We start from the raw sequence: 25,504 nt of genomic DNA, 5'->3' as shown, positions 1-25,504 counted from the left end.
ATGCTCTCTTTCTCCAATAAATCAATAAAATCTTAAAAAAAAAAGTGCATTAAATGTCCTCAATTCATTTGACAAAGAGTACCATTTTTTTATATTAATTCATGAGAATAAGACCAAAACTAGAATGATATTTGCTAAGTAAACTCCCCCAATCTGGGTTGCTTGTTTATACCAATAACGTTTTCTTCACTTTGCTGCCATAAAAAATCATATAATTCTAGTATTTACCTGGAATAATTTTTTTTAAGTTGTCACTTCCAGTATTTTTTTTTATTAAGATTTTATTTATTTGGTAAAGAAAGAAAGAGAGTGCGAGTGAGCACAAGCAGGGGGAGGGGCAGAGAGAGAAGGAGAAGCAGGCTCCCCACTGAGCAGGGAGCCTGACATGGGGGCTAGATCCAGGACCAGAGATCATGACCTGAGCTGAAGGCAGATGCTTAACTGACTGAGTCACCCAGGTGCCCCAAAAGTTCCATTCTTTTTTTTTTTTCTTTAAAGATTTTATTCATTCATTCATGAGAGACAGAGAGAGAGAGAGGCAGAGACATAGGCAGAGGGAGAAGCAGGCTCCCTGCAGGGAGCCTGACGTGGGACTCAATCCCAGGTCCAGGATCAGGCCCTGGGCCGAAGGCTAAACCGCTGAGCCACCCAGGCTGCCCCAAAAGTTCCATTCTTAAAAAAAAAAAAAATAGGCTTCCCAATAAAATGCTAATAATGTTCATATCCATTATTACAACTGACGTTTGTCTGTTAAATAATAGAGTGAATTATGGTTCATCTACAAATATTCTAGATCCATTTAAAATTACCATTACAACAAAAAGCTAACTAAACGGAGCATGCTACTTAAGATATAAATGAAGCCGGTAGGATCTAAAATTGATCTGCCTAAATTAAAATTAATTATACACAAATTCCAGATGCACAAAAAAAACGAATAGTATTTTATTAGTATGGCAACGTGTTTTTCTTTCTAGACATCTGCAAAATTTTTATAACATTTTTACTTTTATAATAAAAACATTTTTTTGAGTTTCCAAAATGATGTTACTCTCCTTTTTTTTTTTTTTTTTTTGGTTACTCTCCTTTTGTTTGCAAGACAAACACTCAGAAAACTATATCCTACAACTATTCCCACGATGGCATCTGCTGATTGCTCAGGGGGAACTGTAGAGTTTGTAAAGCACTCTCCTATCACAGTGGAGCTACATAAGACAGATACTGGTTATTATTATTCCATTTTACAAATGAGAAAATGGAAGAAGTTATTTGTTAAAAGTTGCACAGCTCATAAATGGTGGAGCCGACAGCAGTTTGGCTCCTGCCTTCGGCCCAGGGAGTAATCCTAGAGACCCCGGATCTCATCCCACGTGGTGCTGCCTGCAAGCAGCCTGCTTCTCTCTTGGCCTGTGTCTCTGCCTCTGTGTCTCTCATGAATAAATAAATAAATTCTTAAAAAATGGTGGAGCCGAGACTCATTTTCTAGTTTTTGTCTCTCCACCTCACAATTGTGGGAAAACACTAAGTTCTTAATGAACTGGTTAAATGGATTCCCAGAGGGAAAGCTTCATGAAGGGGGAGACCAGGGTTGTCTCTGGGAGAGTCTACGCAAGGAGATGGACTGGATGGTGGGCCAAGACAGGCAGAAGGACAGGTCAGGCCCAGCTGCCTGGAAAGCAGACAGAGAGGGAAGTATATAGGGCCACACTGCGGTGGTGCTTCAGGCCAAGCTACGTGATGGCCACTGTACCCCATTCAGGATTTTATCACACAGGATGGGGGCTTCTGAGCAAAGTGACAGAACAGCATCTCCATATTACGAACCTAGTGAACCAGGGATGGATATGCACATAAGAACGTCTATTAAAAGGTAGCTGCAGTCAACCAGGCATCTGATAGAAATGTTCTGGAAGTCAGTAGAAGCGATGAAGGCAAGTGGGCAGGTCTGAGAAGAACACACAGAAGGGTCAGGAGAAGGGTCAGGAATCCAGACCACCTAACCCTTCTAAGACACTCTGAGCATTATCATGTGCTACTATCCACAGAGGAGAGAACCAAGTAATTTTCTGTGGACATGTGTAAGGGGGAGGGATAGGGCGAGCCCAGCGGAGCAGCTGAGTCAAGAAGGGGAGTGACTTTTCCTCCCCAGATAGGAGGTGGGGGTGGGGGGTGTCAGAAAAGAAGAGAGGCAAAAAACAGTGCTTGAAATCAATGAGGGATTCCAGACTACAGGCCGGGAGGGCAAGGGGTAAGAAATGGAACTGTGGGCTTAGGATGCTTGGGTGGCTCAGTCGGTTAAGCATCTGTTTGGCTCAGGTCATGATCCCAGGGTACTGGGGTCAAGCCTCAAGTCAGGCTCCCTACTCAGTGGGGAATCAGTTTCTCTCTCTTTCCCCCTCTGCCCCTCCTCACCACTCAGTCTCTCTCTCAAACAAATAAAATCCTTAAAAAAAGAGAAAGAAAGAAACTGTGTGCTTGAAAGTGATTTAAGAGCTGGAACAAATGTCATCCCCGACCGGGCAACCAGCACCTACCTCTTTGCCACGTGATGGTGGAGGGGTCAATGTTGAGACGTGCAAATTTACTCACTTCCTCCTCCGTCAGCGCACTTGGATCAGTCTTATTTATTCCCAGTTTCTAACAATGAAGACAAAAACATGTGATATATTTTAGCAAGGAATAGAAAGCAAAATGTAACCAAAATTATCCCTCTTATTTTATTTTCTCCATGACCAGAAAATCTTTTTAAAGCTACACTTAACTTAAGAAAGTTGTAGGTCAGGCCAATGCATAAATAAGCCCAAGTGTCCCTAAAATGGAAGACATTGATATTTGTAATATACCCTAAAATGACATCAAAATAAGGCATGGTTGCTAGTTCACAAAGAATATTACTTATTGCTGTCTAGGCCCGAGACTCTTGGGATTGTGCTACGTGGCCAAATGTGCTGTTTTCAGAAGGGACATAAACCGCTGTCCACATAATTGATGTTCCAGTTCATTAACTCTTCTTTCAAATACAAATACCAATAACTCAAGTTGATACCTATGTTTTTAAAACAAGTTATTTCTAATTCACTGTGAAAAAAAAAAGGCCATTATAACTCTCGGTGCACCTATTTCTGTAAAGGAAACAGTCTAAGAAAATTCATAATGAAGAATAAGAAAATAATCTGAAAGTACAAATGCCAACAGAAATTATATAGGTCATGGCTGCTGAGGTTAGTATATTATACAGTATTCTTAACAAACTGGTTAACCAAATTTGGTTCAGGAAGAAGCAGGGAGGGTTGAGTTTCTTAAATCAATTATCACCAACCAGTGGCCATCACTTATACCATCAAAGTTAGTTTTTGGTCTATGAAAAGAGCAAGGGGCAATCAATGTGATGAGTAGAATAACAACAGACAGAACAAGGAAATGATAATATGGGTAAAAATTAAGATTGCTTCTACTAGTAAAACCTTAGCATCTTCCTGTAATAAAACCTGATACAGGTATGTTTTCAGAGGCTAGATCTTATTTCCTAGAAATCGAAGAAAATTCATGAAAGAGAAGGACTCTTGAAATTTGATTTGTCAGCTGATTGGGGTACTCTAGGTCAGCAAAGCAGTTCTCTCAGTTTATAGTTGAAAGGACTGAAACGCAAAAGGGGAACTAATCTGCCTACTTGTTCTTTGGTGTAGCCATGTCTCAGGCTTCTGGTTCTTTTCTCTCTGTTATGTTGTTCTGTCTCTAGAGTTTAATGCCCCAAAGAGTATCTAAAAACCCAAATCAAATCAAGTTTAAAATTGCTGGCTTTGATCATTTTTCTGATTTGTTTCTAGGATTATTTTCTTGTTGAAGAGCCACGAACTATAAACCTACTTTCAGCCGAGCCAGTTGAATGCTTGAAAACTCTCGAACACCATTCACTGAAGGAACGAGTCGATTATACAGTGCCTAAAAACACAAAACACAAATAAAACCCCACAAAAGTTTAAGGGCCAACTATGACTTGGATAAGTCACAGGATATGACAAAGTTCATTACATTTATAACCCAACTGTTTAGATTAGAGACCCTATTAAAATTCCTGGGTAATATAAACAATGTAGCCTTAAGTTCTATCGTTTTAATAAATCTGACTAGATCTGAAATAAGGCACATTGCAAAGACTTTGCATAAATATAAATATTTCTTGATTTACATAGCCTCACAACCATTAAATTAATATTTATCTGTATTTGGATTCAAGAACTCACAAGAGATTACTTTAATTAGAGGAAGTCAGGACCCTTGTAAATATGCCAGAAAGTTCCACTTTTATCCACATCTTAGGTCTACGAGGAATTAGCACCTGGACTCTATCCCCCATCAGGTGTGGGTTTTACATCAGCTGGATGCACCTGAAGCCCAACAAAGGGTCTAATCTCTGTCTCAGCACATCTAGAAGGGCTACACGTAACATTACAGTCTTAAAAGAGATCTTTCCTTAGTACAGACCAGAGATTGAATCACTAAAGTCCTGGCTCGGGCAGCCCCATTGGCCCAGCGGTTTAGCACTGCCTTCAGCCCAGGGCATGGTCCTGGAGACCCAAGATCGAGTCCCACATCAGGTTCCCTGCATAGAGCCTGCTTCTCCCTCTGCCTGTGTCTCTGCCTCTCTCTCCCTCTCTCTCTCTCTCTCTCTCTCTCTGTCTCTCATGAATAATAAAGTCTTTTTTAAAAAACAAATAAAATCCTGTCTCAAAGAAAATTTACCTTAAATAATAGAACTCACATAATTTACCCAACAACTGGTAATGGTCATAAACTCCCCTGAGAATCTGACCAAAGCATGGATCTTCTCCCCAAGAAATAAGGACATAGAGAGTTCACAAAATGTTTAATACAATTTCATACAAATTACAGACATCAAAGTTTTCCCATGAACCCTTTAGGAATCCAGAAATCCCAGGATAAGATGCCCAAAATGGCCAACAAGGAAACTTTCTAACCTTATCGGTTTGAGTGTTTTCATGCAAAATCCTTGTGTCAATAGCGGCAGCCAGCAGGTTGTTGGCAGCGGTGATGGCATGGATGTCCCCAGTCAAATGAAGGTTGAACTATAAATGACATGGACACTTCATTCTACCGGCCTTGGACAAGTACGAATAAACTATTGCACTAATTAAACATCCCTCATAATGAGTTAAGTCCATAAAATAGACTAAATAAAAAAATCAATGTCAAGAGTTTTCCACTTGACAACAAAGAACTCTTAAGTGGACTATCTCACCACCAATTCTTTCATCTTTCACTCCTGGATTAAGGGTGAGACACTCTGATGGACTTAATGATTGATCTCCTTATTTTCCACACATTCTTTTTATGATTTAGAAAATAGTGTCACATCAACTATACTTTAAAACCAGGCAGGGAATAAAATAAGCAGCAACAATATAATAATATAAAATAAGACAAAGTCCAAGAAGTAAAAAAATTCATCACCCTCAAAACCCTATTCTGTTATTTTCCTTCTAGTCTTATGTGCATGCATATTTATTATTTGTAGACTCAGCATACTTAACAATACTTTTCATTCGGTAACTTTTCATTTAAGGAACTTCTTACTATGTATTTTAATGTAATAGTCTTTTTCATATGTAGTTACAGTTCACAGGGTCTGTATAGTGGAGTAGATGTACCAAAAGTTTTCAGTCTCCTATGTCTACATATTTAAATTGCTTCCAAAATTTCATCTTTGCAAAGAAGGCTACAATTATAAAGATTACACGTAAATAATTTTTTTTCGATTAGTTGCTAATAAGCCATATATTTCCAGCAGTGTGGTTCCTGAATTAAAGGATCTTGATAATACCACCAAATTGCTTTTTGAAAGGTTTGAAGTACCACCCCCAAACACCAGCTGGTCAGTTAAAACCTCATTTTATAACCTAAAATATACGACCAGTAGAAAATATGAATTACGTATGTATATTTTATAAAATTTGTAGTTTTTAATATCAACATCATAACCCCCTAGTGTGGAGCCCAAGATGGCACTTGAATTCACAACCATGAGATCAAAACATGAGCTGAGATCAAGAGATGGACACTCAACAGACTGGGAGCACCACCTAGGCACCTGTACATCTTAGCTTTTATACTTAGTGTTAATATTACTAGCATTTTTACATCAACAAATAGTCTTCAAAATATACTCTGTGTGATATCCTATTATTAGATATTTAAGATCGCCCCCCCCCAAATTTTTTTAATGCTACAAGCTGTGTGAAAATAGTTTTAAAATTAAATCTTTTCATACACAGCCAGTTTTTGCTTAGGATAAACTAAAAATGGATTTATTTGGGCCAGAAGGTATGATACTGTTTTTAAGGCACTTATATTTTAACTTGCCTTTCAGGAAAGTTTTACCAACATATGCTTCCCAGCAGTATATAAAAATGTATTTCAATGTCTCACTGCTAAAATTTAGTGTTATTATTACTACTTAAAAAAAATCCAAATCTGTCAGTTTGACAAATCAAATAACTGATAGTCGTTTTAATGTAGATTAATTTGATTATTAATGAAAATAATCATTGGTTAGTTAAGATTTCTTTTCTGATGTTTCTATTGAATCCTTCCTATGTTATAACTAGATTGTTTTTCTTTCCTGCTGCCTATCTGATACCCACTGGGGTGTCCACGGGCCCCAAACAGGCCTCTCTTCTTCTGACCACAATGCCTTTGCCACCACACCTTCTACCTCATGGCCATTATTCCCCTCATCCTCCATTTCTGATCCACATTCTTTTTTTAAATGTGGGGCTGGAACTCACGATCCTGAGATCAAGATCTGAGCCACTCAGGTGTCCCATGCCCTATCCTCTATTTCAATACATGACTCTAGAGTTGCTCGGCCCACTATCCTGGATACCATCCCCTTTTCTCACCCCACATCCAATTCTGCAAACACGTCTTATATCACTGTCATCCCCCCATTCCATCCTCACTACCATCATGCTGGGTCACAGCACCATCTTTCCCCTGGGCTTCCTTACTAGACTGCTAGCATCCACTCTGGACTTCTAGGCATCTGTTCTCCGCTCAGAAGCCTGAGAATTCTTATAAAATTCAATTTACATCATATTATTACTTTGTCAAGATCCCTTCAATGGTGGACCATGATGATAGTCAAATAATATCCAGGCTGTTGGTCATGAACTTCACAGCCTGAAATAGCTAACCCCTGGCCATTTCTAGACTTCACTCGCTTCACCTCTGGTCACCCACTGACACATGCTGGTGGTCTCTTGTTCCCAGAAGATACTAAACCTCTTCCTGCCTCAGCGCTGCCCCGGAGCAGGTCCTACTACCTGGAATACATCCCCCCCATTCTGTACAACTCTGGCTCCATCTCACCCTTCAAGTCTTGGTATTTTCACTTTCAATTCTTCAACCCATCTGGAACTTATTCAAACATTTTCCCATGATTATTTATTATGTTTCTTTCAGACACATTGTCAATTCATGCACTTAGTCAACAAACACGGTCTGAGTGTCGGGCATTGTGCTCAGAGCTGGGGATAGAGAGATGAAGAAGATATGGGAGGTCTTCTAATTCAAGGAACACACTGCCTGATTGTTTTTGGCTTACTTAACAATCATAAGGCACTTACAACTATCATATGCCTTAAGTTTGCCCCAAGTCTGAGCCATGCAGCTGATGCCATATGACAGCAGGACACCAATGCCCTTTGACTATTTGCGCAGAAATTCCCGAGCCATTCCCCTGGGCATGTTCCTTGTACTCCGTATCCCCAACCTGGCCTCCTGGCTCTGGTTCTTCCTGGCTTGTGAATATTACTCACCCCCGTTCTGATGGGAGGCTTGGGGCTGTTTTTTCATCAATGCCTCGCACTATTCATTCTTTCCCCAACCTTAATACTTGAATAGTATCCAAATTTTCCCTACAGCTTCCCTGATACTCAGGTCTTCATAGGTAAACACCTTTCCTATTCATTCAACCAAACAACAACAGTGTGTGCTGGGCACCGTGTTGAGTGCTGGGACTACAGCCTCTAACTCACCACAGCCTCCAGAACTGAATGAGAAAAACAGGAGATGAGGGGACCAAGGGTGGTGGAACAAAACCTACAAGACTGGCTGCAGCAGGGAGGGCAGAACAGGAAGGGAGAATGCTCCCAGTCTCGGAATCAAGAAACGATGACCGGGCCAGAGTCTGCAAGGAGTCTGATGGGATGCTGAAAGGGAGGGTGGCCCATGGGGACCTCAGACAGTGAGGCAGGCGGGGGGAGAGGGGGAACAGGAGAAGCACATGAGGACCTGCCATGTGACATTGTGGCACACAGAGTGACAGGGTAACTCCTGAAAGACACCAGATAGGAAAGCAACCAGCTCAACTTGGGTTTGGGGAAGATTTCTTGGGACCAGAACCAAAGGGCTGATGCAGAGAGCAGAAGTGATGAGACCTGGGCAGGTGATCAGATGCAGGGCAAAACCGGATGGTTATGCAGAGGGTAGGAGTTCTTGGAGAATTAAAAAGGGACACCTTTGGCCCCTTTTGCCATTCTCTTGGAACTATTTCATTTGGAGTCTCACTTTGCCTAAGGGGAGTCAAGCTCCCTGAACTGGGCAGTATAACTGATGATTGATTGGGACACAGGTCTCCACTCTCTCATCCGGAGCCTTGGAGCTATGTGGGGTTTGGGGTTCAGGAATTTTGGTAATTTAGAAACACAGAATGATATACCTCTAAGTTTTTAATACCACACTCCAAGCAGGGTCTAGGTCCATATCCATTAATCAAATCTACAGCAAAATATGTGAACATTTACACCAAATGGCAGAGACATTACATAGCTCATAACCATCAGGTCTTGCCACTGTAAGTCATGTAAACATTTATGGTTTTCAGAGCCTTTAGGACTTTGGGATTGAGGATAAAGGACTGTGGGCCTGTGTTTATGAGGCACAGAAAAAAGGTTCCAGGAAGGAAAAACAGTGACACATGACATGTTTTTCACTGAGTCCTTACCTCCTCCATGGGGATGACCTGGGCATATCCGCCACCCGCAGCTCCTCCTAAACAACAGAGCAGGCACATTTGAAATCATTCACCAAGTACAGCTACACAGGATGAACAAGGCCCTAGGGATACGGCTCCCCAAACCTAGCAGGAAGGCATGCATCCCCAAGATGAATCAACAGGTAGTAAAAAACTATCTATCAAAGCAAAATAAAGGAGGGAAAAAAGTCTATTTTGTCCAAATATGCAATTTAAGGACTTCAGTTTCTTGATTTAAAAAAAGGTAAAATAATATAGCAAATGTCATTACAGCACATATGGGATTATTTTATTAATTTATTATTAGATCTGTGCGGCTCTGTGTTATCTAAATTGCACATGCTTTAAGTATCAGAAAACTTTGTTCAAAAAAATCCATCTGGTGAACTCTGAACTAAGACATTGTAAAATTTGGACAACTGATTTTAGACAATAGTTACAATTTGTTATGCTATCCTTCAAGATAGTGAAGTCAGTACATTAAAAAGATTTCTCTTCCTTAAAACAATAGTGATGCCTTCTGTGTCCTATCATTTTACAGTGTACCATATTTTTTTATATGCTATCTCATTTGGTCCTCACAACTCAGGAAGCCAGATACTATAAACCATTTTGCACTTTCACAGATGCGGCTCAGAGAGGTTACAACTGGTTAAAGGTCACACAGTGGTGGAACACAGCAACGAATAAAACCGGTCTTCTTTTTCCGAATTTTGTGTCCATTGCACTGCATAGTATATGACATTCTATGAGTTACCAGTACTTAATGAGCTAGGACTTATTAACATCTGTGACAGTAACATAAATATAATACCACTAAATACCACAAAGTGCCAAGAACAAATAGTAATTGCAGCAGTAAATGCTATTGTAATGTGAGCTGAAGAATGACCTCATGATAAATCAGTGGAGAAAGAATAGTGAATGTGAAATTGCCAGATGGCAGCCCGGCACAGACAGACAGAAATTTCACCACATCTCGGTCCATAGCTGGTCAGTTTCTAAAGCTCTGCAGGTCTGACAGCGAAATCGGGATGAGCCCTAGGGCCCAATGGAAAAGCTCTCTTACTGTGTAGAGGGGAAGACCTTTCTCTGGGGCAGGAATGGTAAGACACCAATACGAATGGAAGAATCACAAAATGGCTTGGCAAAAAAGGTGCTGATGGGCTGGAAGATTTCTGCTTAAGGCTGGAAGGGTGAGCTTGGGTCCATGACTGCTCCAGGGACCCAGGGAAATGGGCTTCCTGGCAGGCTTGGCTGAAATCCCCACCGCAGCCCCCTCTGTGGGAGGACCGCTGTGGAGTAAGCATGACATATTGAGTGTGGGAGGGGGGCATAGTGATGAAATATACCAGTTCCTCCGACAGGTTTTAGCTCCCAATCTGTTGATAATATTCTTACAAACCTTCTCTGCCCAAAGTTTTGCTCTGAAAAATGTACCAGTTGTTACATCAAGTACCTTTAACTCCAAAAGTTGGTCCCTGAGAAGGCTGCCTGAGACAGGCAAAGGAGTTGATATTCAGGTGTGCTGTCAATGCCTGCACAAGGCCAACTGTCACTGTGCTTTTCCCTTCACCAAGAGGGGTGGGTGTGATCCTGGTTTGGGGGAAGAAAAAAAAAAGTGAGAATTTAATAACATTTCCCAAACAACCTATGCAAATCAATCTAAGGTGCCAGAACCAAATCAGAGGATATGGTAGAGAACACGCCATCCCCAAGTTCACTTAGTATTTCAATTTTCATGGATCTTTATGGTCTACCCACATCACACAGGCCACACTTAATCTAAAGCCAAAATATAGACACACCTTCAGCAAGAGACCAAAAAAGAAAAGTTACTCAGTGGTAATAGCATTATCAGCTTCACAAAATGTCATAGAATTACCCATCAAATGGTTTAAATAATTAAGACATGTCATTTCTTCTTGATGGGTGATTTGGCATTCATCCTGCTAGGGCCATTTACTGGGGGCACAATGTGGTCACAAGGCCTACTCAGTGATCTGTGGCCAGAGTCTCAGGATTGGAAGGCATCCCATCATCCCCACTCATTCATTTCCTTCTAGATATTAGCACTCAGGGCTTGTCCCCACCATGTTTCTTTTTTTTTCCTTCTAGTTTCAACACAAACAATGATGGAGGCCCATTCTAGGATAGCCCATTCATTTCCAGATAATGTTTACACTGAGAGAGTTTTTTGTCCTAAAGAAGAGATGTCTGCATTCCTGTAGCTCCAATCTCATAGAGTCAAAATACTAAACTCAATCCCTTCTCATATAATAGCTCCTCAAATATTGGGAAAGATTTAGTCCAACACTCCTCAGCACAGTAAAATCAAAACTGCTCTGGAGGGGCTTGTTGACTACAACACCCTACAAAATCAAGCATCACATAATAGTTACACCATCACAGCATTAAGTAAAAGAATGGGTGTTTGTGATGTTCCCAAGTAAGGACCCATACAACTATTCTTTAGCATGCTCTAGCCACTGTTATAAGATTTAAAAACTGTCATTTTGGTTTACAACTTGGTCTCCAATGAGTTAGATGGTGTGAGTCACGTTGTACAGGATTCTCAATCACAACAAAACTCATAATCAGAGTTTTCTGACGTATAAAACCTAGTGGTATAACTACAAGGAAGTAAAGCCCTTAGATATATCATCATCCCCAACTACCTCAGACTGCCACAGCAATATGATCAATCCTTCTTTCAAGAAATATTTACTAAGTACTACTATGTGTCAGGCCACTAGATCCTGGGGACACAATGATGACCAAGTTGGATCCCATCTCTGCCTTCCCAGAGCTTATGGATGATGGGAGATATGGACAGATCAACTGGCAATTGAAATGAAAGTGAAAAACCTGTATTTCAGAAAGTTGGCAATGAGACTGTGTTATGAGAGCACATGGTAGGAGGATCTGATTAGATTTGGAGTATCAGGGAAGTCTTCATAGAGGAAGTTAACACCTAAGCTGTGACCTGGCAAATGAATAAATGTTAGCCAAATAAAATTGAGGGTGGGTTTGGCATAGTTAATATGTGAGGCTCTGTTCTTCACATTTTTTAGGTTCTTTGTTACCCTCATTTGATTGATGAGGAAACTGAGGCATAAGAAATCTCAGTAACTCACCCGGGGCCACACAATTAGTAAGCAGTAGATCTGGATATCAAAACCAGGCAAGCCACCCAGCTTCTCTAGATTATTTCTATGGATAGAAATTGTAACTGCTGTTAACCACTAATTAGCAAATTAAAGCATGGGAATAGGAAGGATGACTCAGTGAGGGGAAACACAGGACAAAGAGGGATTAAGGACAGAATGGTCCAGAACATGTTCTCTTAAAGAACAGTCAGAAGAAAGCAAAAGAAAATTCAGAAGGAGCAGAAAAGAGAACACGATGATGAGGCAGGGGTGTGCCACGGGAGTCTCTGAAGGGAACCAAGGAAGTGCGCACAGAGTCACATGGCCCAGAGACACCCGCTGCGGGGTGAGGGCCCTGCATCACTACACACAGCAACAAGGGCTCCCGTAGGCAGCTGGTGCACCAACCTAAACACGCCAGGTGAAGCAAACATCAAACTCCTCAAACCACTTGACACTTGGTCAATGTGAAGACTCAGTTACAAGAAAGTGTTTACACTTTGAGTCAACTTTCTCTTTCCTTAGCACAGCAGGAATAAAAGCAGTTGGTAAACCACAGGCATCACGATCTTATGATAGCCTGAGAAAAAAAATGTGGTATCAAAGATAGGGTGGATTAAGTACTGTACCAACCATTTACTGTTTGCAAAGGAATAGGTGGTTTACTTCAGCATGTCACATGAAGAATTACATTTTCATTCCCAAGGATGTGCTAACATAGCTGCTGGAGACAGCCCAAAGCAGACACGCCCAGAGATGACCTCCTCAAAACTTCAGCTAACCATCCAATTCTTAATTAGAAACACAGGACTGCTCAGCTTTCTGCCAACTAATACAATTCAGGAAAATAAAAAAAGCAGGAAGTATTTATTGGGAGCAATAAAAGGAGAGCTACAATAAAAATTGTATTTTACTTCATTCCTACACTTGATATCAGACTTAGGTTTAATTGTAGTGCCATTCTCCTTAACTCTGACCCCAAAATTATCAAGTTGACTCAGAAAACAATGAGCACAACGTTAACCTAATTTCTTTCTTTCTTTCTTTCTTTTTTTTTTTTTTTTGGTTAAGAGCTTAGAGTTTATGGAGAGGGAACTATGGTTTTTAGTTCTCTCCCTTAACATCTCCCTGCAGCTCTATCTCCTCCCCTCTGTACCCCAAAGCATCACTTTTTTTTTTAAAGATTTTATTTATTTATTTGAGAGACAGAAAGCATGAGAAGGGGGAGGGACAGAGGGAGAAGCAGACTCTGCCGAGCCGGGAGTCTGATGTGGGGCTCTATTCCAGGATGCCGGGATCATGACCTGAGCCAAAGGCAGATGCTTAACCAACTGAGCCACCCAGAGCCCCTATACGTATGTATTATGTAACTTTTCAGAGGGTATCATTACAAGCTTTGTGACACAGCTGCCCTGCCTAGCCAGTCCACAAGCTCACTAAGGTGAAGAACACCCATTCTCAGTGCATTTCGAGGCACACATGAGCAAAAAAAAATGCCTGACAAAGCAAAGATGCCTTTTCTAAGACAAATATGTGTACTGCTGACTATAGTACAATTTATTGTACTCTGTGACAGTTTAGACACATGCTTAAAGAAGTGTACCATTTACTCCAAGGTCAAAGAGATTGCTTATGCAGGTTGTAGTGGCAAAACTGCGCATGGTTCTCAAAATCTGAGTCAAGAACAGTATTATTGTCATGAGCCATGGCTCTAACCATGCGCTCCAAACCTACCATGCTCAAGCAGCATATGAATATATCAATCACTCATCCCAGGCATCTTCCTGACTGGAAAGTTTTTAAAGGCTTGTATTCCTGACAACAAATTCTATAGTCCACTGGGTTGTGTTTCCCATCACATTTGACTGATGTGAACAGTTCAAAGGCCCAGCCAGTAGTGGTCTCTTCTAAATACCTTTGTTTTATTCTTCAGGTTGTGCAAATAGCAAAAAACTCACAGATATTTAAATAGTTACCCAAAGCAAAAAAGCAAAATCTTTAAAAAGTCAGTAAAGGTTATTTTTACATGTACCAAAGGAATGGTTTGGAATATTAAAAGGAAAAAAAAATCAAAAGAGGTATTTGGCATTCTACATGTATAAGAAAGTGATGTGCATGATTTTAATTATTCTTTAATGTGATATTTAACTGCTGTCTGAGCAATTCAGAGTAGCTCTAAAAATTTCTGCACAGAAATCGGTAAAGGGCCAGTGGAGATGGGAGCCTGCACACACATTCAATGCCCTACAGCTGCACTCCACGGCAAGTTCTCAAACAAATTCCTTTTCATTAGTGTAACTGGGAAAATATGTAAAACTCAAGAGCCCCTAAGATTCTTTTGGCAGATTTCCCTGAACAATTCCCAATACTTTTCATTTCATCAGGCAAAGCAAATACAGTGATGTATAGGTGTAAATACCACGCGATGTGTAGCTGATGGAATACAGATGATTCTGATGGATTGAGAAATTCTAAAGTTTGAAGAATAGCTTTTAAAACGAATTAATCTGTTCTGCATTTGGGTTATTAACAGAAGATTTTTAAAAATCCCATTGTTTTATATTTTAATTCTACTGTTGACACATTTAAATCACGTTTATGCTTAAGTTCAAATGTACAACCACAAATATATTGTTTAGGTTTCTTGAAGACTTGAGTATCTGAATTCTGCTAAAGCATGGGGAAACACTCATGTTATAGCATTCAGAAACAAAGGCAGGACACAAAATGGTATTTATAGCATGATCTCCATGTGTAAAAAGGATACATATAGAGAAAATCCTGGAAGGAGATATAAAAAATGTTTTAACACTTCTCAGTAATGAGATTTCATTTTCTCCTTTTTGTTTTTCATTATGTTAAATTTTTATTCTGTAAGCCAGTATAAGTTCCAGAATAAAAAAAAAAATCTTTCAGAAAAGGAAATAATTCCCCATTTAATGGAGGGGTCCTTTCTGTTTCTGAAGAAGTAGGGATAGCATGTAAAATGGTTTGTCAATTGTCACTTTCCATAACTAATGTGGCCAAAAGTAAAACTATGGAGGTGGTCTTTATTGCAAATGAACTTTTCATTTTAGATTTTTAAAAATATTTTATTTATTTATTCACAACAGACACAGAGAGAGAGGCAGAGACATAGGCAGAGGGAAAAGCAGGCTCCCTGCAGGGAGCCCGATGTGGGACTCAATTCCAGAACCCCGGAATCACAACCTGAGCTGAAGGCAGATACTCAACCACTGAGCCACCAGGCGCCCTTCATTTTAGATTTAAATAAAATGATTGTCTGGTGTTTTAAACTGATCTCAAACATCCAGCTATTAAAAGGTTAGATTTAAAAAGGTAGTTTACACACTTAAACTCACACAGTTGTTTGTGTGGGTTACACAGTGTGGTATATATTTTCTAAAACTCTTCAAGTTTTCCTACAGACATAGGTATGTCTCGAAATCCTACCCTCACAGCATTTTTTTCAATGCAGTTGAATGGAAAACAATTTAATTTTGTTCTTCATAGATCTTTGTTTTGTAAGGAACATATACCACCATTTCAGAGAAAGAATTGTTTATCTCTTGGGGTTAAATCTGTACTTGAGAATTCAGGTTTCCTTTCATTTCTATTGACAATGACAACCTGGCTTCTTCAGCTCAGATGCATATACAAATGCTGGCAAAGAAAGAGACAGGGTGGGGCAAGCAGCAATGTTCTAGGGGCATGGACCAAAACACAGCTATAATCCTAGGACAGACTAGCTGTCACTCTCCAGCATGTGGCTGGAGGCCAGCCCTTGACAGTATGAATTCAAGTTAGGAATCTGATAACACCATCAGAGTTTTTGCTTTAAAGTATCACTTCTGCATTCCCAACTAAGGGCAGGGCCACGTGTAGACTGTTTTTTTTTTTTTTTCCAGTAATAACAAGCACCCAAAAGAGTAAATCACAGCTATTCCATATGGAATATTACTGCTTGAGTCTTCCTTGGTATCCTGAGAACCCACCCTCCTGAGTTTTCCTTACGTCTTCCCATGTTAAGCAGGGTGAGAAAACCAGCAAATCCACCTACCAAGATCACTTAGAGCCTGGAAAAAAGGAAACAAATTTGTGGATAAAATACTAAATTTACTTTTGAAGTTCTAAATGTCCAAGAGTTTATTTCTGAAAAACCAAACCAAAACAAAACAAAACTTGTATTAAGCACATTCCAGAAAAGCAATACTACACTCCATGTGTGCTTCAAACCCGGGACCCAGGGGTCCCCCAACTAACTCCCCAAGTCAGCTGGCTCCTTTCATGGATCTTGCCCAGAGGGTGCCTGTAGCGAGGCCAACTCTCTTCTCAGCACAGAGCATCCCTGTAGCTCAGTGACAGAGATATTAGGGGTGGGGTCCTAAGTTGGAAAGGACCCTAGTGAGACGGGGAGTCCAACTGTACTGAGCCTGGAAGCCTGGAGGAGGTTTAAGCCACAGGCAACAAAGTATGAATTCTTTGAAACCATAGCCACCAAGTGACTCTGAAAGCCCTAGTTGTCTATCTTTACAAAAGAGTGACAGAGGAGGGGAGGTAGGGAGAGAAAGAAATATGAAGAAATTTGGCTATTAAAGAGGTGATACAGATTGTATTTGATCTTTACTTGTAGTTTTAAAACACTGAATTTAAAACCTCTAGAGATTTTTCCTAAGGAGGTCTTTGGACAAGTGCACAAATGAGCATGCTCAAGGCTGTTAATCTCAGCACTGTTGATAGTGTCCAAAAATGGGAAGCAATTTAAGTGCCCATCAACAGAGAGTTGGTTAAATAAATGTGGAACATCCTTATGATATTTTCAAATCATTTTTTGGCCTGAATATACTTGAAGAATTAAAAGCACGACGAACTGTCAGCCACTGAGCCACCCAGTGTATTGCAGTCTGGAAAGATGGATGAAATGGAATCCACCCACATCTCAGGCATTTTTACTGCCCCTGCCCCCAGAACCTAGGATGTGAGCAGCAGAATGATATGCAGTCAGACAAAATGATAACCCAGCTCTGTACTGACTCAGATGGAGTAAGTATGCAACATGCTATTGAAGAACAGAACAGCTTGGAAGATGATGTCATTTATGAAAGACAAGATGGTCTCAAAGGTTAACAGCCCCCTCCTCTGGGTGGTAGGATTTGGGATATTTTACTTTCTTGTTTATAGTTTTCTGCATTTTAGAATAGCTTTATGAGTGTGTAAGGCTTTTAAAACCAGAAAAAGAAGCAAGGCATTTATATTAATAATTAAATATATAAAGATAGTTAACCAAGAGTCAAGTCCAGTTAGAAGAAATGTATCTGCTTGTTAATAAACAGATTTTTGTGTCTTAAGCCTTGGCTTATATATCATCAATAAGTCACTGCAATGAAATTTCAAGACAACAATGGAATTTCTATGGTCTCCTGATGTTCCCTTAGGTCACATTGAAAAAATATTTTAAATCCCTTGTTTTCTGTCATTTTTCAGCCAGTGAACATATTTCTTTTTTAAAAAAGAAGGAAAACAAACACTCCTTTTCACAAAAACTATGCATTTGTCTTTTATAAAACGACCAACACAAATGAAAATGGCCCAATATTAATTTTAAAATCCAAGAGGAGAGAAATAATGAACTTTGACAACGCAAATACACAAATATTTAGGATATTAACAGGAAAATGTTTAGTTTCACACAATTATCGGTACATTTTCCATTAAAATGTTATCTCTGAGTAGAACACATGTACCCCCAACTCAGTTAAAAATATTTTACTTTCAATTCTTATCATGAGAAACTAAATGAAAAATCCAAGACAGAACAAAGATGACCAAAACACAATATAAGAAATAAAAAATACTAGACGAGGAATTCGTTATACTTTGTATTTTGTGGAGGAGACTAATTTGTTTTGCACTGAAAATGAAAACTTACCTCATGTCAAATGAAGGAATGCCAAGTGAAATGCACAAAAATATCAAGTTTGAGAAACAGATGAATTTGAGGGGTGTGATGATAGGTAAAAATAGGGAAGAGACTTTTATAAACATGCCTTCTTAGTACAATAGATTTTAAAAGTAGTCTTACCCAGCTACTAAAACGTATTTTCCATCTGCTTGATCCTTTAACCTTTCCAGCAGGGACAAACGTACTTTGGCTTTGCTTTTGCCATAGATTTCAATTTCATCTGCAAGCAATCCTATCTCCTTGGCAAGGACATCCACGGCTTTTGGAGTCTGTGCTCTTGAAATCTCAAGATCACTGCGGGGAAAACACATAGGAGGCAAGTGCCTCCTCAGCTTAGGTGGTCACTGCTAGAGTGAAAACAGCCCTACGCCACAGCAACAATTCAAGCAAAGCAATTGCTTTGTGGTCCTCTCTCCCAAGCAGTATTGAGCACAACTGCTAATAATTAACGTGCATGAAAAATGGTACATTTCTTTAGAGAAGCAACTCTTAAAAACTCATGAAGATCACAGAATTCTGCCCAGGTACAAAGATAATACCAATGCTATAGGAGAGAACTGTACGTTCACTGTAGAGTAGAGTGCTTTCTGTGGGTCATCACTGACTTTGTTAACCATGAATAGATGGGTTATTGCATAATGCGCTTACTGGGCTAGCCTCATGTGTCTCTTGGCGATTCAGAAATGTGGAAATGCTATTTTGTTTTATCTGTGTCCATACTCTCCCTCTCTTTTTCCTACTTCAAATCCAAAATTGTATTTCAAAATATTTTATTAATTGCATAACCGTCAGTAAAAGGACCTAGTGCTTGAAGCTCAACTTCAGACACAGGAAAAGTTTAGATGCTCTGGAGTGTCACCAGGCAAAAAATTTCTTCCGTTTGACCAGCAAGAAGAGAACACCACTGTTTATCTTCCAGGAGTGCTATGAAAATCAGTATATGCTGAACTTCCTGGAGAGTCCTTTGGGGCTCCTGAGCTCAGCTATTGGTTTTAATGGGGGTTCAGTCCATCCACCTGCCAGGATGACCATCTGTTTGAGAGGAAGACCTGGCAGACACAAGACAGAGCTTGGGAGAGCAGGTGTCAGACTCAGTCAGTCATCAGGGTTGATACCTGAGAAGACAGCAGTGCCCTGACTCACCCTGGAGCCCTTATTTTGGGGTATAGCAGTCTCCACTAGCAGGTGGCCCCTTGCTCTGATTTTTTCTTTCTCTTGCTCCTGCTGATAATCAACCCTAAGCCCTCACATGACTCTGTTCTCCTCCATGACTCCATGGAAGTCTGACCTTGGTGCAAGCGGTAACAGCGAACCTACTTCCAATGGGAACTTCTCTGAAGTGTGCCACGGCAGCTTGCAGAGGGAGAGTGTGCTTCAACCTGGATGTGGGCTGAGCTCTGTGCTTCCTTCCCCAGCCACACCAGCCTTGCCACTTCCAGTTCTTCCCTTCTCCCTTCACTGCTTATGGTCCCCTTCATTCTGCCTTCCTGTCTGCATCTTTTTTTTCTTTCTCTCCTCCCCAAATCTCCTAAATGGGAGAGCTGACTCTTGGAAAACCTCCAAAGTTTTTTCTTCACTAGCTAAAAAGCGACAGTGACATTGTTTTGATTTTTCAGGAATTTAGAAATTAGTCAGCCTGCCTTTCTTCCTCTAGTACCTCAGAAGTCAAATTTACTTCACCAATTAAAACACTTCTTACCCCCAAGTGGAATTTATTTAGATTTATGCAAAGCCTTTGGTACATAATTGGGCAGGGTCCACTTCAATTTTTTTCTTTTTTAGTTCTCTGTAAGTAGAACATACTCATTTACTTTTAAAAATTGAAGTCCTTTAACAACGTAAGTAACTTCAAAAAATTAAGATACTTGATGAAACAGACTGCACAACAACAGGGGTGACATTACAAAGAACAAGGTTCTCTAGAATTTATGTATTAACGAACACAGAAGATGACTACAATGTTCAGTCTATTTCAGGGGTGAAAACACAGCCTGGTGGATAGAATAAAGCCATGAATGTTCAGCTGTGACTCAAAGAAATGGATCAGATCTAATGAACGAAATGAAATGAGATGTTAGTCAATTCCTAGAGGTTTTATCTACAGAAATGTTTTCCTTTTTTTTTTTTAAAAAAAGATTTATTTATTTATTTATCATAGACAGAGAGAGAGAGAGGCAGAGACACAGGAGGAGGGAGAAGCAGGCTCCATGCCGGGAGCCTGACATGGGACTCGATCCCAGGACTCCAGGATCGCACCCTGGGCCAAAGCAGGCGCCAAATCGCTGAGCCACCCAGGGATCCCCCAGAAATGTTTTCCAACAGCATCATGCATACCCTGGATGAAGAGGGTGAGGCCAATTCACTGGAGTCAGGGCAGCCAGGGGGACCCACAATGAGGCTGGAAAATGCATTTCTCTGGCTCTGGTATCTTATCTAATGAACTATTCCTGCATTACGTATTTCCAAATTTATGCAGAGAATATATAGTTTGCACTTCATTAAATGCTATTCTGAAGAAAATATCCATCTGGAGTATCACAGAGTAGTCAGATAATAGATATTACCATGTTCTGAGGAAAAGTTGAACTCACTTCCCACGTTGAATGGTGTTTGGTTTGGTTGGTCATTTGCCCCTAGGGTAGACACCTACCTGGCCATGAAGACCAAGCTGACAGAGGAGTTGGGCATTTTTTTACACTGAAAAGCATATTCCAAACATCATATTACCATATTTTGTCAACTATAAGACACCATTATGTTATAGATCAGTAAGAAGAAAAAACGATGCCACTTAAAACAGGATATGCTGTTGACAGTAAGGAGCATACTGACTTCAGAAATGAAAAAATATGGATATTTTCTATACATGCTAGAACTGATAAAATATGGTAAACATGTTCATTATCATTTAATATTTAGGACTTAAATGACAGAAAAACTAGTGCAGCAATGTGATTAGAGAAAATTGTCCACCACCAAAGCCATAATACCACGAGCTATGCCCCCACCCAAAGGGTAACTTTGGACATCTGAGGCACTTTGGTGACCTGACATCACTATAAACAAATCCCGTGAATACCTTGGTACGGGGGAGAGAGGCTGGAGTTTCAAGCAGTGAAGTCTCCACCTTGTGTGCTGCTGTTCACGTAGCCATCTCCTTCCACTACTGACCATGTTCTTCAAGGGACAGAAAGGAAAGCATGTTATACCAGTAAAGGCTGACAGGGTAGGTATCTACAACTATGAAAATACTGTTTGGGGATGTTATGTGATGAAAAGTTGCACAATAATCCAAGTGAATACCAGGAACAATTTTATTCACATGCAATTAGCATAGTAAATTTTTCTTAAAAAGGAAAATGTGAGACATAGGTATTTTTAAAATAGGTTAAGTGTTCACTAAAGACATCAAGATAGAATAAAATTATAGTGTGTTCTTCATCTCAGAAGAGAACAATGAGAAATTGGAGAATGCATGAATGATCAGCTTGGACGCCCAGCTTTCAAAATCTGCAACACTGTTTTGAGAATAATCCTTTTACAGTTGGTATAATAAAACAAGAACATTGAATTGTGAAATGATGATACACAAAGAGAGACAGAGAAATAAAATTTGGCTTAGGTTAAAATGCGACACCCAATCCTTATAGAAAGGTATTATATTCCATTTGGAAGTACAAGTTTTATTTATTTTTATTTTTTTATTTTTTAAAAGCGGGGTCAGTTTATTTATTTATTATTAGTGAGCTCTACACCCATTGTGGGTCTTGAATTCATGACCCTGCTCTACTGAATGAGCCAGCCAGGCCCCCGTGGAAGTAAAAAGTTTTAATTGTATACACCACGTATATAGGAAAGAAACTAAAAGTTGCTTCTGTTTAATTCTACTGCGGCAGAAATTACAGGCTCAGGTTTCTCTCCTGATATTCAACATCACTGCCAGCAGTCCTCACCACCTTCCAGCACTAGCAGAATGCACAGCCGGCGTGGTAGCAAGCTGGAGATCTTGGGCTTTGGGTCATACAGATGGTGGTGCTTTAAGCAGTCCACAAAACCTTGAATATTCCTGTCTTCAAAAGGTGGGTCAAATTCTCGTTCCCTGAATGTGAACTAGACTGCTGATTTATTTCTAGCAAGGAGGAAAAAGGGGAGCGATGATGGGTAACTTGGATAGCTAGGCCATAAAACCTACTGCAGCTTCCTCCTTGCCTCCTTCTTTGGATCACTCAATCTGGGGGAAGTTAGCTGCCCCATCATGAGAGTTCTACTAAGAAGTCTGTATGGTGACAGTCTAGGGCATCTTGTCAACAGCCACGTGACTGAGCCATATTGGAAGTGGAGGCTCTGGCCCCACTCAAGCCTTTTTGCTGACCTCCTGATTTCAACTGCATGAGAGATCCTGAGCCAAAACCATACAGCTGAGCTGCTCCCAAATCTCTAACCCACAAATACTGTGAGATAATAAATGTTTATTGTTCTAAATTGCAAAATTCTGGATAATTTATTCTACAGCAATAGATAACTAACAACAGACCCTGATTTGGGTCCCCATCCCACCCTCGTCATTTAACGAAAGACAAGTTTTTCTAAGCTTCCATTTCCTTATCTACCAAATGGGAACAACATTATCTTGTAGGGCTATTGTGAGAATTAAATGACATTCTGTGTGTTAGGTGTTTAACAATGTGTCGGCTCAACAGAAAATACTTGTCAAATGTTAGCAACTATTATAATTACAGCTACCAACTCAAAAACTCTCAAAGAGCTGTGGCAAACAAACCTGAATCCGCAAAGCAGCAGCAAGGAGACTCACATCATCCTCTGCAATGAGACCATTAAAATGTACCCCAAGAGAACCACATCCAAGCTTCCCTAGAAAAAAATTTGAGGAGGAAAAAAAAAAAAAAGATTTTAGGATACTCTCATTTACAACCAACTGCTCCTAGTAAAAAGCCAGTGTGCTAAGTAATCTCATTTTCAACCAAGGAACTTAGGCTGTCATGGCACAGCTCCTGAGGGGTCACCTGTCCCTGGCACAGCCTTGGGACTCTTGACTGCGCCACAGATTTTAGAGTCACACTGAGTGAAAATCTTGCTTTCATCTCTAACCAGGAACTGTGACTTTGGGTCTGTTAATTACTGTGGGTAGTTACAACCCCACTGAGGTCTGTGAGAATGAAATGTGATGTGGTACGAAAAGGGCTTGGCATCTGATGTATATGTTTAAACAGTACATATGAAATAAAAGCAATTTCACTCATGTATACAAAGCATAAGAATGAGGACTGAAACACAGCATAATCACAGCCAAAGTGCTGTGTAGATGATCAGGCTTTCTTTGATAACCTTAAAAATCCCTGCCATAAAAGTAATATGACCAAGTTTCCATAAAAAAATGAGAAATTGTCTTTTAGGATATTCATTTTCAGGATGATCTGGTTTTCAAAATACAGAGGCAACTGTAAGAATTCTACTTCTCCCTTCTTCAGTGGGCACTTACAAAGGTTATGAAAAGCGAGCACACATGTAAAATGCTTTAGCCTATATTCTCCCTTAGAGAAAAAGAAACATTTCTCATAGCAACTTTTTTGAATTAAGAAACTATTTTCCTCTATTTTGGACCACTTGACTCTTATATTATCCATTTTGCTGACAGTCCTTTGCAAGAAAGAGCACAAAACACTTACCCTTAAGTGTTCTGTGATGCTCTACAGTCAAACGTATTAAGGGTGTTGGAAAATCATATCCCTCTGGTATTGTTTAAAGATTAGCAACACTTCACAGTTTTATAAATCATATTTAGGCAAAAGCCAAGAGTCATAGAGAATGAGATTGTTTTGTTTTGCTTGAACCACTAGAGATCTGATCTAAAGGTCTTGTCCAAACATTATGGAAAAGAAATATACTTCTTTCCTTTTAATCTCTATCTTTAAATGAAGAAGAAATAAGAAAAAGCTACATGCCAGGAGCTGGTATTATTAATTTATTAATAATGCAATTTATTAATGCATAGTCCCAGAACAGAATCACAAGTACCCATGCAAGTGAAGAATAGTTCACCTACAGAGTTACACAGTAAGCAATTCCTCCCATAATCTCAGCCACTGCCTTGCATAAGATAGAAGGTGATTAAAATCAACAAAGATTTTAAAACACAATACAAAATGTGCCTACACATATATTTTAAATGTTAGAAGAATCTTGCAAGGGGATGTCTAGGTGGCTCAGTGATTAAGCATCTGCCTTGGGCTGGGTCATGACCCTGGGGGTCCTGGGATCTTAAAAAAAAAAAAGAAAAGAAGAAGCATCTTGCAGGAACCAACATTTCGCTTTCTGAAGAAAGTTACTTGAATTTCAATAATGCTTTTGGTATCATAGTGTTTTCTTTTCCTTCTACTACATTCCATCCCAGACAATTATGATTAATGTTTTCTTTCTGGGAAAATGTAAAATGGTGATCTCAAGGTGACTGGATCAGAAGTTGTTACTTTTTTCTGTCTACTTTTCTCTGTTTCACAAACTGTCATGAACACTGTATTGTTTTTGTAGTATGAATAGATGTCATCTTAAAACTGAGAACTTTTAAATTTGAAAACTTAAAAAACCCCTATCATAAAAGTGGTAAGACCATTTTTCCATAGAAACTGAGAAATTGTATTGTAGGATATTAATGTTAAGGATAACCTAGTTAAAAAGTTCTGAATCCAGAGAATTTGAAGCAATGAAGATGGTAACTCAGTGAATTGGGAATAACATTCTTAACAAATTTCATGGCTAAAGAGAATCAAGAAAGGAAATCATGACCTCACCCCTCTGCCTGTGTAGAGGCAGGGCTCCACCCGGAGGTTGTCTACACTCTGCCTGCCAAGGCTGTCTGCACTCAGCCCACGAGTCCGGCAGGGGTCCCAGGGGTCCCGTCCCAAACCAAATGGGTCTTTTCACTTCCCACTAAACACTCCCCATTTACTCGTGGTTCTTCCAAGGACAGGTCAATGAATCACTTTAAAAGATGGCCTTTCATTTATAATTTTTCTTCCTAACCAAACTTTCTACAACAAGAAAATGTAAGGCTAATGTGTCATAATGCTTTCCCTGGAAATCAGAATGGTACTTTCCCTGACAGGAGCTGTTTTGAGACCACCCTGGGAATTTTGCCAGAATAAATGAACTGGGAGGGACCAATGCAAATTCTTCTTTGGTCTTCCTGCCATCTCTGCTATATGGACACATTTCAGCTTTTCTGCTGTCTGGCCCAGGGCACCCTTCTTATCACAAAAGCATTGTATGAACCCTCAGATATATGCTCTCATCCTCTGGGAGAAATGAGTAACTTAGAAA

At 39.9% G+C, this 25,504-nt stretch overlaps 1 protein-coding gene across 1 annotated transcript in view; it reads right to left on the bottom strand.

Moving 5' to 3' along the window:
- The window catches only part of MTHFD1L (methylenetetrahydrofolate dehydrogenase (NADP+ dependent) 1 like), a 186,932-nt gene that overhangs the window by 126,699 nt on the left and 34,729 nt on the right, over positions 1 to 25,504 (bottom strand). Inside the window, exons 9-16 of the mRNA XM_055311580.1 lie at positions 22,947 to 23,038; positions 21,246 to 21,343; positions 18,287 to 18,460; positions 10,515 to 10,651; positions 9,026 to 9,072; positions 4,980 to 5,087; positions 3,868 to 3,942; positions 2,535 to 2,637 (exon numbers count right to left, since the gene is read on the bottom strand). Coding sequence (XP_055167555.1) covers positions 2,535 to 2,637; positions 3,868 to 3,942; positions 4,980 to 5,087; positions 9,026 to 9,072; positions 10,515 to 10,651; positions 18,287 to 18,460; positions 21,246 to 21,343; positions 22,947 to 23,038 — 834 coding nt within the window. The remainder of the gene's footprint in view (positions 1 to 2,534; positions 2,638 to 3,867; positions 3,943 to 4,979; positions 5,088 to 9,025; positions 9,073 to 10,514; positions 10,652 to 18,286; positions 18,461 to 21,245; positions 21,344 to 22,946; positions 23,039 to 25,504) is intronic.

The sequence above is a fragment of the Nyctereutes procyonoides genome, unplaced genomic scaffold (assembly GCF_905146905.1).
Source record: "Nyctereutes procyonoides isolate TBG_1078 unplaced genomic scaffold, NYPRO_anot_genome, whole genome shotgun sequence".
In the NCBI taxonomy this organism is placed as follows: Eukaryota; Metazoa; Chordata; class Mammalia; order Carnivora; family Canidae; genus Nyctereutes; species Nyctereutes procyonoides.
Note: the sequence above shows the minus strand (reverse complement) of the source record. Positions and strands in the feature narration are given on the sequence as shown.